Source organism: Lygodium microphyllum, chromosome 2, assembly GCF_053477565.2.
Source record: "Lygodium microphyllum isolate KBCC chromosome 2, Lygodium_microphyllum_v1.1.10, whole genome shotgun sequence".
Taxonomy (NCBI): domain Eukaryota; kingdom Viridiplantae; phylum Streptophyta; class Polypodiopsida; order Schizaeales; family Lygodiaceae; genus Lygodium; species Lygodium microphyllum.
The window spans coordinates 6,281,653-6,294,854 of NC_141136.1; the positions used below are offsets into that span (position 1 = coordinate 6,281,653).

The following is a 13,202-nucleotide window of genomic DNA, read 5'->3' on the forward strand; positions in this document are numbered from 1 at the left end:
CTGTGTATATATGTGTACTCTCACCTATTCCAATGTAGAAGTCTGTAAGCAAGTATGCAACACAAGTGTGTGGTTCATTCTCCATCTCATTGTGTCATTGTCTCTCTCTTTCTCTCACCATCACTTTCACTACACTTTTTACCACTTTGCAATTGGTAACTATGGGAAACCAAGTTACCTATAGTTTTGACTAGCTTATCTCTTTCTTATTGCAAGAAGAACAAAGCCATTTCAACCACAATGCTACCATGGCAACTTAACAAGCCTTTTCTACCCACTATCATGGAAAATGTGAAATCCAAGGGAAAAACAAGTATGCTAATCAAAAACTAGCAAATACCTATGCTGGTCATTCATCATCTTCATCATATAATTCCTCTAGGACATCTTCCCATGCTAGTCCATTCTCTTCCAACCCTTCCAAAGGTACATCCGACAAACCAAAGAGATGCAACTATGATTGAAAGATGGGGCACGACATCAAAGAATGTCATAAGCACATTACTTCATCGGAGGAGTCCATTCTTGCTATCACCAACAAGACCACCACCAGCCTCGCTAAGCACAAGGAATATGCTTGACAATGATGCTTCTAATTACATCTTGTCAAGAATTATTCTCGTCCATTTCTCATGTAGATAAGTGCAAGTTGATACTATTTCGAGCACTTCCATAATGTTGCAAGGTGTCCTCTATGTGCCATGCTTTGAGAAGAACCTTCTTTCCATCTCAACCATTGCTACTTTGGGCTTTTGTGTTCTCTTCAATGACCTCTTGTGTGTGGTTTATGATACTCAAATGCCCTCTTCCATTGGATTGACCGGCACTCTCACATTGGAACTTTATTGTCTTGATTCTTATGATTAGCAACATGCTAAAATTTCTATTGATCATGCTCCTTAACTGAGTGATCCTTTTATGATACATGTTCTTCAATGCCACATATTTCAAATTTGCTAATTTTCATTGCCTATATTGTTGTTTTGCTTATTATTGGGGTCAATATTGTCCAAATTACTACATTATATCATCATTTTTAGTAGCAACCTAATATCATTTATGTTGGTATCCTTTGTCCACCTTTGGCTCCCCAATTTGTCACCATTGAGGGGGGTCATACTTGCATCACCTGAAAGAGTATCCAACTGCCCAATCAAGCATCATCATTGACAGCCCTTTAGTGAATCATTAGCAAGCAATGATTGAAGAGTGTCTTCACATACCTCAAAGACACCAAGGATTTAAACCTTTTCTTCAAGATTCTTTCTTCACTTGTACATGGATTCATGGATCGTGATTGGGCTGGTTATTGACAAGACATTTTAACAAATCATTTTATGAAGGTTGCTCCTCCATTAGAGTTTTGATCTATTCAACTATTTCTACATATGATATCTTTTAAAACATGATTTATCATTCGTTGTATTGTGATACATTGCTATATCCACTTGGATGAACTTGTGCAACCATGACCTTATATCTCTTTTTTGTTCTCTTAAGATTTTATCGTCTTTCCTAAATTAGTCCACCCATTTCATAGAGAGGTTTTGTAGGCCATCCAATGGGCTACACATTGATGCCCTTTGATCCATAATCCGAACTCCATAGGTTAAACTTTCATTAAATGAAATCGTTGCCTATAGGGTCTTAAGACATATTGACACTAGGATCAAGGTTTTAGCTAGGATTTCCTATTATGGTTAAGTTGTTCAGGGTTTCATTTTACTATAAAAAGTCTCCTTATGTATCATTAGCATATAAGTATGGCATTGATTATTCATTGTGATCCCCTTGAGCATTGTACCCCTCTCTTATTAATTCATCACTCCTAATTTTGTGATTGATTTTTTGTATACCAATTAATTCATTCGCTATCTTGTATTCTCTATCAATTAATCATACAATTAGTTCACACTTGGATCATCTAACATATCATGAATTTAGAAAAATTCAAATGTTCAAAAGAACACCTTAGATGAAGGGGAGCCTTTAGTATAGTCCACTAAGGTGATTGAATGTACCAACAAGTTCAAGCGAACATATTGCAAGAGAATCATATATTATAAGCAAATAGCATCAATTCATGGCTTTGATAATTGAGTTTGTATTTGTAAGTGTCTTACAAGATACCAAGATGATAAAGATGTTTGCATCAACATTCGAGGCATGAAACAATTACATTTTTTGAAGGACCAATCAAACAAAAGGGAAATAAAACAAAAGACCACATTGATGTAGATGGGTCTATATGTACAAAGAAGGGTAGTAGTGTACATAAGGTTAGTAGTGTAAAAAGTAGAGTAGCATTATAGTTTCTAAACCTAGAAAAAGACAAACATTTATTGTACCCTTTTGTTGGAAATTTCTTACAAAGATAATATTCAATCAAGTTCTCAACAAGGGACAACAATCATTAAAAGTGTGGCTTGCATTCTTCCCTCAACTAGCTCACCTAGAGCTATGACCACTTGCCTTATCTACTCACTAACATTCTAATCATTACACAAAATCTACAATCAATAATGTCACAACCACTTGAAACGCTAAGCTTGACTAACATGTAAAAAAGCATGTCACTACTTGCTTGCCAACACTCATTGAACAAGATATACATGTTACCAACCCCAAAAGCATCCACATCAAATTAAGCCAAACAAAAAAAACACTTTTGCCAAGATCCTCTAATAAAAATATGATTGAGCTACTTCAATTTCCTATCTACACTCACTTCTATATTTTTAAAACACCGTCAAAACCGAGCTAGATTGATTGCTCACATGATGACCATCCATCCTATCATCAATATACACCAAGGCCTCATTAAATCAAATATGAACAAGAAACATGAGCTTACCTTTATAGAATTAAATAAAGCTTAAAATTTGCCAACTCAAAAGAGATATGAAAAGAGAAAATTATTGAGAATACTTAGCACATTGCATTACCAAACTATCAACAAAAACAATTGTGCCCAAGATGAGGCATCTATGGTTTTGTGACTCCAAACTAGCAAAAGGAGTCTAATTGGACCCATGATCAAAAGTAGACAATTATAACACATGGTCACCATTTATACACTCCAATAATAAATCATTTTTGCTATCACGACACCTACTCTTTGATTTGCATCATTATTGTTGAATTATTGTAGCTTGCCTCAACATATACAATATTTTCATGTTTTACTTTTGCTTTTGGAGAACTTTCAAAGTATCACAAGGGATGTACCAAGACTCCAACTCACACAACCGTGTACACTCCCACACCACATGAGCCACAACCTCTTGGCAATAGTAGTTCATCTCTCTACTTACATATTTAAGCCATGTAATTCACAAGACACTTTTAGGGTACCCAAAAGAAGGTATCATTGGATCATCAATGATAAGATACAAGCAACTTGTTTCTTTTCTTTGAGTAAGATGACTATTATAGCCAATACTCCTATGAGGCAATACAATGTAGCTACAAGGGCCTACCCAAAGTAAGCATGGCTAGTGGAAATAGCAAAGCATCTATGTATGGTCTTTATGTATCCACCTTAGAATAGTGCAATCAATCACAATGCCCTGTATTCCAATCCATTCTTCCAATTAGGGTCTACTTACCCTGGATCTTCAATTGTCCAATTCAGTTTGCTATGTCATTTTGAAAGTTCCCTACTTTCAAGTAAGAATCTCACAAACTACAATCAAGATTACAACTATAGTTCAAAGTAGCACATTATTGCCATCCTTGTTGAATTCACCATGCCAAGGGGTGGGTGTGTGCATGCATGTGCACATGCACATGCACATGCACACGTGAGTGCGCATGTCTGTGCGTGCATGCTCGCCCCTACATGCACACACGCGTGCTTGCATGAGGGACATGCCTTCATGTGTACACGTGCACAAGCACGCACATAGAGCTGGCCTGGGAGAAGTGCACCATGCACACGTGCATGTGGGTGTGGGTGTGGATGTGGGTGTGCATGCGCATGCATGTGTGGAGCAAACAAGGACACTAACAAAAAATCTGACATGAACTGCAAAGGGATCTCTTTCAACTTAGAAATAAGTCCACATGAGGGAAACTAGACACCCCTCCTGCCAAATGCTGAAGGCCTTCCCTTGGGAAGGCCAAGAATTAAGAACCTTTCAGTTGCAATTCCAATCTGTGACATTGTCCCTTCCGACTATCAAGTATATTACACAGAATCACCCAGAGAAAACACCTAAACTGGCAACCTCCATCTTCCAATCAACATTTAGACAGCACATTATTTGTCAAAATGTCTACCTGTCAGTATGTCAGTGTCGGGCAGGATTCTAAACACCTTGTAAACCAACTAACAATGTGAACTCTAGTCAGTCTATGCTTAAACAAGTGTTCCATGCGTTAGACAGTCTGTATCAACCTAAGCATTGCAGCTTAAATTGATTAACAGTAGTAGAAGCTGAGATAATGTCAATCAGCAACCAAAACAGGTCATTTGCTGGCATCATAGGATCACACAGTTCTTTGCCTTCTTCTTGGACTTCCGTTGTCTTGGAGGTTGCAAGACCACTTTTATGGCAGCATCGAAAACAGCCTTCACATTCTGCAAAACAACCCAGTTAAGGAGAAAAAACAAATAAGATGTCCACAAGCTACCACTAGGTGGCTCTTTGAGATGTGTCATGATTTAGCTCAGCTCAAAGAAAATTCTTAAAGCACGCACTTGCTGTGTCTTGGAGCTGCATTCCACATATGCAGCAGCACCAATTTGTCGCCTCAATTCTTCTCCCTGATCAAGAAAAATTCAGGTCATTGCACCCTCACTTGCTCTCTTGCTCCGCTCTTTTCCTCACTCACTCAGATCCCTCCCTTAAGCCTTGTTTCCTCCCTCCATCATCTTTATATTTGCAGGACAACTGATGGTCAAGATTGGATCAGCTTTGATTGCTACAAAGATTGTTGAATCCCCGGACAAGTACATGTTCAATATCACACAGATTCCAAAGAGACCTGCAAGAGGGCATGTATTAACCCCCAAAGGCCATTGCCCTCAAAAACGGGGAAATAGTTTATGTTTTGAATGGGTTTGGCCACCATTTTGGCATGACAAAGGTACTTCCATCTTCAGCCTCAATGGAAGTTTCATGCTATTGGCACTTTGGTCATAATCACACAAGTTTTGTACAGTCTTATGCCACTGCTACTGACCCTTGGTCATAGTCACAACGAGTTTAGTGCAATCTTATGCTGCTGCTGCTCTTTCTGGTAAGCTTAGGCATACAGGAATCACAATGGATCCAATCAGCAGAGTATGTTATAGAGAAGCTCAATTGCAACCCACTTGGAAATCAAGATTAAAGCATTACAAAAACTTGGTTGAGTGGGAATTTGATGTCATGTGTTAAAGAGAACATGTGAACTACAATCTATGTGGTTCAAACTTTGGATGCTTCCTGCCATACTCATCTGCAGTCTTGATTCATTTATTCCTATAGTTATGTGACACTGTTTCTCTGTGTGATCTCATGACTGCATTTTTGCATGTAACTTTTGAAACCTGTTGAGGCTCAGCTGCAGGGTTTCTCCTTCAAATAAAGAATTCCTCTTTCACAGTGCACTCTGTTCCAAGAAGCCCCTTGTCACTACCTACTTTTCTTAATCAATTTGCATTATTCCAAACTTCAATGGGCCACTTTGAACTCAAACAGTGTCTAAGTTACTAAGCCTTTTCTTGTAGCTGCATCACAAAAGCTTTGGACATTTCTAATGTCTCAAATAAGACTTCTGCATCATTGCTGCTACAGACAACCAAGGCTTTGTCAACTATCCAACAGTGGGGATGTACAATTAGGTAATGTGCTAATGTACTGGTTCATTTAGCAGTTTGGGTCTGCACAGCAATCTACTTCTAGTTCAGCCATGTGGAACCCTATCACAAAAACACTCACAGAACGCATTATTGTAGCATATGACAAACAACGTGCATGTAAAAGGAGTACCCCAGAACAATGTTAGACTAAAATAGAGCATGGAGAGGCCAGAAGTGTTGAGAAGACTTAACGAGATCTCTTGCTAAAAACAAGGTTTTGTCTGAATCTCAAAGACAAAACAAAAACAGCATTGGAAACAACTCCTAGAGTTTGTGGCAAAGGCTAGAACAATGAAGTGAGAGCAGCAAGAAATAAGAGGCTTTGAAAAACACAGATGGCTTGCACAACCATTCGCCATAACCAATACATCACTCTTTGCCTACTAGCCCAGTAAACTATTCATGTTTTATCTCCTCCAACCTATACAGTATTGTAGCTCTTAGCTGTCTCCCTAGCTGTTGCCTTTCCTTTGTGTTACGCATTTGGGACCGCCTTGGTCCCTAAACATGATCCAGGAAGCCGATCCTTCCCATCAAGCCTGTCTCTACACAATGACACATGCCACCAAGAACCACCTGAACCACCAATCATAATTGAATGCACCACTGCATCTTGTTGAGATCTGCATGGAAAAACACTAGGATAAGTGGGCAGTGAAATCCCACTTCATACAGAAATTGTGGATAATGGATTTGATTAACACTCCATCTCAATTTCCACAGTGAATTCCTTGTTCTCTCCCAAAACACTGCTAAGCAAACCATTTTAAGAGCAACTAACAGCCTGCATACCATTAAGAGAGAAACCTTCAACTCAATTCCTACACAAATGTCATAATCAATGCAAGCCATGCCACCAACTACCAAGGAAAATCCTGGTTAGTTGTCTACGGCCATCCTTCAATGCCTCAGGTCTTGTGGCAATCCCACTCCAAGGTTCCCTTGCCATCTGTGAGTACCTTACCTGCCTTCAACACTCACTCTGCACCATGTAATCGGATTGATCTCTCCCAAACTGCAACTCAAGGACCCTAGCAATCAATAATTAGGGTACAACCATAGATTCAAATCCCAATGACTTTGAGTGATCTACAAGGTAATGCCGTCACCTCCCTTTGGTCCATTACTCCTTTGAGCTCTTACTGTTTAGCTCGCTGAAAATCTTCCACACCATAACATGCTCCAATGAGCTTGGCTACTATTGTGCGTTGACATCAGCCACAACAATGAACACACATAATTTATCCAAGAATTTAGGCTCAATATAATCAAGCAAGATACAGCAGAGTCGATTACAATCAACTCAAGTTAGCTTAAATGAGTACTAGAATATCAAGAAGGAAACAGGTCCTCTCTCAACCATAGCTGAATTAAACATCCATTAAAATTTTGACAAACACCTTCCTATAAGCAAAAACTTAACAAGGCTGACCTGAGCTGCTGTTATTGGAACAGCCCCGGGATGATCTGCAAAGAACTGTTTGTCATCACGCAAATCTGCAAACAAGAAGGTAATCACTTTACTTACTTTAAAAAAGCACTCGAAGAAATATTTTTAGAAAGGGAAGCAGAAAGTTGAAAGATATACCTAGCTTTGTTCCAACTAAAATTACTGGAACGTTGGGAGCATAATGCCTGAGTTCAGGAATCCACTGCACAATTACATTGCTAGTATTATGTAGTTGGTTTACGAAATAGAGATACTCTTAGCCTCCAGAAATCGATAGAGCTTGCAAAAAACAAGCAAAATGATTTATGCAACACAGAATTGAGAAACATGAGCTGCTACAGCATGGAGTGCTGTCAGAAATACATTCTGAAGGAGGTTAGACAGGTGCAATGGACATCATACCTTCTTAGTGATGTTCTCGTAGCTTGCTTTGCTAATTAGTGAAAAGGCAAGAAGAAATACGTCAGCTCCCCGATAGCTTAGAGGCCTCAATCTGTTGTAATCTTCTTGTCCTGCGACCAAAATGGTAAAAATCAGCAAGAAAATACAGTGGAAGCACCAAATTTCCTACAGAGTTGATGACTGCACTGTTTTACCTGCAGTATCCCACAATCCGAGGTTGACCGTGCTCCCATCCACAACCACATTGGCACTAAAGTTATCGAACACAGTGGGGACATAATCCTGAGCATGTCACATGCACCATACAGATCAGTAATGAGCAGCTACATCATTTCTCAAAAATTGTGACACATCCTGGAGTTGCAAAAGCTAACTTACCGTGGGAAATGTATTGCTTGTGTAAGAAATGAGCATACATGTCTTTCCGACAGCCCCATCTCCCACAGTCACACATTTGATGAACCTCACAGTGCTCATCACGTTGGCAGGCGCACGAGGAATTTCTTCACACACGACTCTTGTAGATCTGTTTCGACCCCTCCACTTTGACAGTTGAGGCCCTCTGAAGACTCTGAGAATTGCCCAATTTCAGGAGTCTTAGAAAATGCCCAAAACTCCAATTCTGTAGGTGACCCACTCAGAAGCTTGCAGGCGGATTTGGATAGCTTGCCGAGCTGCTTGCAGGGGAGTACAATTCTTTTGAAAACCGAGCTGCTCCGAGCTCGTGTGTGTGTGTGTGTGTGTGTGTGTGTGAGTGAGAAAGGCCTGTGTAATCCAGAATTAGGGTAGATTTAGCCTTTGGCCTCTTCACATTGCTCAGTCTTTGGAGCAATAAAATCCTGTGAAAGAGAGAAGCACACACACACACTCTCTCTCTCTCTCTCTCTCTCAAAACAGGGTGTTTTCATCTCTCTCTCTCTCTCAAATTTCGAAAACCACCCGTGGTATCTCTCTCTCTCTCTCTCTCTCTCTCAAATTTCGAAAACCACCCGTGGTATCTCTCTCCTCTCTCTCAAAACACGATGTAGGTAGCCTAACGTTTTAAACAATGCTTCTATGCATTCTCCAAGAGAGATGTTTATTCCATTAAGTGGCACATTAGCTTATTGCCCTTCTGTGCAAACAAATGGTTGATTGGCACTCTTGCTCAGAGCAATTGAACTCCATCAATTTAACTTTACATTCAGTCTCTATCACCTCCAGAATATGGTCGAGGCACACTGTTGCATTGAGCAATTGAATTGCGGCTAGTTAACTTATGAATCTCTATCACCTCTTTTTGTACTATTTTGGCAATGCTAATATGCGCCCTTGTTACATCTTTAGGGTGACACTCTACAACCAAAATCACATCTTCATAAATTACATCATTAAATAATATTAATGTTGAATATTTACAAACATCCAACTATACGGATAGCCCTTGAATTTTATGGTCCCATTTAAAGGAGCTTATTGATAGGTGTTTGGAATTCAATTGTTTCTCATACATGTTGGGAATCTGGGCAGCTTAGAAAACGCATAGATGCAACCCTATGAAGTGTTCAAAGGCAGGTACCATACCAATGTTCACAAAAGGTTTTGAGAACTAAAACAAAAGCCTGCAACTTAGAATTTGTAGGTTTTTTCTTATTAACTTCTATTACATAAAAATGCACAAAAACTTATCATGTGTTTGTCTTTGCTTTTAGTTGAGGAAATCAAACAAGCAAGCCTTGTCAAGAACTTGCCAATTTAATTTCTATTAAAAACTACTCCAGTTTTTGTTATTAAAGACTATCACATGCTAGCCCTCAATTCTCAAAAAGCCTCCTAGTGCAAGGTTATAATCCCAATGAATACCTAGCAATAGTTGAGCTTTTGGGCCCCAATTTAGCATTCATGGCCATGAACCCTGTTGAGAGGTTGATGAAATCCTAACTTGGCACTCATCACCATGGATCCCATTGAGTGATGTAGGTGATAGAAATGAGGACAATAATCACATTAAGAGCATGAGGAATGACATCCTTTCTTTTGGAAAGCACATGACCATGCAATAACTACTAAAGGAACAAGATTCGCATATGTGGCATCTTTAAATCCCTCATACTTTATCCTAGTACACCACTCTTCCATGTGGTAAGCAAAAAAGGAGCATGATCCAAAGATCTTACATCTCTAAATCGCTCATACATGATTCTACTAAAATACTTCCCATGTGTAGTTACCTCAACTTTTTGTCCTTTTCAAAATTTCAGTAGTCCTTAAGGGAATACACACATGCATTGCAAGTTATGCAAAGCAACCCAACAAAGATTTTAAAAAGTAATGTATTATGATTGCTACTCCTAAAGGCTTGAAATGGCAATGCATTGACATGACCTACACTATTTATTAGAGGGTTAAAAAATAGTAGAGTTTTTGCATAATGTGTTTAGTAGTGCTTATAGATGGGTCACACCCACCTTGGAAATGGCAATGCATTGACATGACCTACACTATTTATAATAGGGTTAAAAAATAGTAGAGTTTTTGCGTAATGTGTTGGGTAGTGCTTATTGATGGGTCACACCCACCTTTCACTCGGAGGTGTTGCACTATGAAGTTTCCCAATTGCAAGTTTTGAACCTTTGACCTCCCATAACTCAAACACTCTACCAACCAATTGGGTTGTTGCTCGTTTGTTCTTTTTCTAATAACAAACATGATGTCTTTCTTTTTAAGTTGCCTCAAATGGGAGGAAGGCTCTCCTCATTGTATACACTTGCCATGTGGGATAAAGAGGCCAATTTAGTGGCATCTAAGGATCCCCATTTACATCTACCATGAGAGAGAAATGTAGGAAAGTTTGCATATGCATTTCTATTACATGCATCATTCCCTGAATCCAAAATTCAAGGAGCTCAAATTCAAGCTAGAAATTGTTGGCTACACCTCATCTTTCTTCTTCAAGTCAATGAAAATCAATAGGTTGCAAGACCTAATTGTGCAAGCAACTGACAATGATGGATGTGCATATACATATGAGAAATATATATCTTCTATGTTTGTAAATATTTGGTAGGCATAGTAGGTGAGAAACCCATGACTAAATATGGATATGCATCGAGGATTAATAAGTTCTTGAAACGTATTCTTAAATTAATATTTACAAAGAAAGCCTTAAATTTGGATCTTCCATTTTCTAGAGAAGATATACAATGTGATTTTTTGTATGAAGAAAGGGTACATTCTTAGAGGTGAAAGCCTACCCATTGAGCTTTCTAATGTTTTTTGGATAGCTATGGAAAGTGGATTTAGTAACTTTCTACATGAAATTAGGAAAGATAGAGATCTTTGTACTTTCATGAATGGTGGAATCATCAAGTTGATTCCAAAAGTTCCAAGAAGAAAACTTGCAAGGACTGAAGGCCTATGCTTTATTGATTACATGTCATAAGATTCTAGATAAGGATTTGACCATATAGAATGAAAAATATTTTGGCTAAAGGTATTCACAAAATGCAATTTAGGTTTGTTCATAAGAGGTACATTTATGAGGCTATTTTGATGTTCATCTTCTCATTAAATCGTGCTTTTTCTTTGGGGAAAACCTTTGTTACATCTTTTCATTACATCATTATTCTGTCTTTTGGACTTGGATAGGGCTAGATCTTCTCATTAGATTGTTCATGGCAAGTTTAGATTGACATCATTATTTTCACATTGAAGAAGATGGGTTTTGGAGATATCTTTTATCATATTATGAAGGCACTTTTTCTAATGCTACATCTAGAGTATGTATTAATGGGTATCTCAACAATTCTTTCAATCTCTATAGATCCATCATGTAAGGATGTCATTTGGCTTCCCTATTGTTTGTGGTCATTGCTAACTCCTTAGGAAAATGAATTAGCTAGTTTGTTCTAAGGCTATTAAAGATCTTCCTTTGCCTAATGGTGATTTCTTTGCTAGGAAAATGTTTACAGAAAAGGATTTTAATGTGATTGAAGAAGATCTTGAAGTATTGCAACTCTAAGAGATATTTGGTTTTTTTATGTATCATGCTCAATTGAGACTCCAAGACTTTCTCTCTTGAAGAATGGTTGCATACTTTCATGAAGCTAATCTAAGGGACATTTGTTTTGGGAATATTATTAGATACTTTGGTTATCCTCTTGTTGTCCTATTGGGATTGGCATCTCAATGAAAAAAAGGTCGAAAGGGTTCTTTCAAAGGCTCTCTTCCAAATAGAGTAATAGAAGAGTATTTCCTTAACCTTTTCTAGCAAATTGGTGGTTTTCAAGCATATTCTACAAGCTTTTACTATTTTTATGGTAATGATATTTTCATTTTATAAAACTAACCTTACAATGAGGTTGAGAAAGTTTTTCGATGCTTCCTTTGGCATCAAGATGACTATCAAGCTTGGCACTCTACTTTTGGAGCTCAAATTAGTATTGGTAGAGGTCATTGAGGTCTCGATTTAAGATCCCTATTTGAGAGGGCTATCGAGTTTAGCTTTAAATGGCTTTAAAGAATGAGCTCTCCTTAACCTTGGACTATTTTACTTTGCCATTGGATTTTCAATGCTCCTATCAAGAGTGAGGTTTCGCTTGGCCTACAAATGGTTTTAAATATTACTCTTCTGTTATGCAAGTCTTAAAATAATAGTTTGTGATACTACTCAACTCCTAGTGGATGCTTGGAGGAGGTTCTTGCCTATTGCTGATTAGAATACTAATGGACGTGGGGGTTCCTCTTTAAATCTATCTATTTGGTTGTATTCTTTGAGGATGGAAGTGTCTTTTTTTTTCCTAGTCCCAAAATGGCATTTAAATAGCAAACTAAAGGTCTATAAAGTTACAATGGTTTGGGGGATATGAATAGTTTGGACTAGTCAAGTCCTTTGAGCTTAGAGATAGATTTCCTTTGTCATCTAAAGAGGAGGAATAGCATTCTTCCCCAAGATTTCAACTCAAGTTTAGTTGGCAATGTGTGGCTCTTGAAAGTATATCTATTTTGAAGCTTAAGTGTATTCCACCCTTGTCAAATAAGGACCGGTCTTTAAAAGCACATGCCTTTTGGAATGAGTTCGGTGGAGTGCTCTCTCTTATGAAATGTAAAACTTTGATGGTGGCGATTTGGACTACTACTCCTTTCACTAAGATTTACTTTTGATTCTTTGGAGGGTTATTATGCTCAAAGTCCCTACAAGGGACACAATTTCCAAATGAAAGTACGTTCATACTACTCATCATCTAGTTTGTAAAGGTTTTGAAGAAGATGTTTCATCCTTTTGGTCTTACAAGTATATCAAGAAGTGTTAGAGGAAAATTCAAGGTTGTAGAAGCTAGCTCCAAGACTATGTTTTCTGAGTATCTCTAGCACTTTTTGAGATTTGGCATATTATTAAGGGCATTGCCATCCAAAGAAGTTTGGAATGTAGAAATCGCGTCTTGTTCAATGTATGGCATTTAGTAGATCATGCTGATTATTTTGATAAGTTTTTTTGGTGGGTTGTTGAGTTACTCAATGCCA

The 13,202-nt window shown here is 38.2% G+C and overlaps 1 protein-coding gene across 1 annotated transcript; it reads right to left on the reverse strand.

Moving 5' to 3' along the window:
- Nucleotides 1–4,004: 4,004 nt before the first annotated feature.
- LOC148039442 (rac-like GTP-binding protein 5) lies at nucleotides 4,005–8,640 on the reverse strand. Its single transcript, XM_087690671.1, has 7 exons — nucleotides 8,079–8,640; nucleotides 7,895–7,982; nucleotides 7,701–7,810; nucleotides 7,437–7,500; nucleotides 7,281–7,345; nucleotides 4,703–4,768; nucleotides 4,005–4,582 (listed from the first exon to the last, which is right to left on the reverse strand). The coding sequence occupies exons 1-7, from the start codon at nucleotides 8,175–8,177 to the stop codon at nucleotides 4,484–4,486; spliced, it is 591 nt and encodes a 196-aa protein (XP_087546797.1). The 5' UTR covers nucleotides 8,178–8,640; the 3' UTR covers nucleotides 4,005–4,483.
- Between the last annotated feature and the right edge of the window lie 4,562 nt (nucleotides 8,641–13,202).

Bases quoted from the DNA above. Each gene is read 5' to 3' on its own strand.
- LOC148039442 (XM_087690671.1), bottom strand. From the start codon at position 8,177: ATGAGCACTGTGAGGTTCATCAAATGTGTGACTGTGGGAGATGGGGCT. The intron at 7,983-8,078 runs GTAAGTTAGCTT...TGACATGCTCAG, and splicing joins CAAGCAATACATTTCCCACG to GATTATGTCCCCACTGTGTT. The intron at 4,583-4,702 runs GTGCGTGCTTTA...GTTGTTTTGCAG, and splicing joins GCAGCTCCAAGACACAGCAA to AATGTGAAGGCTGTTTTCGA.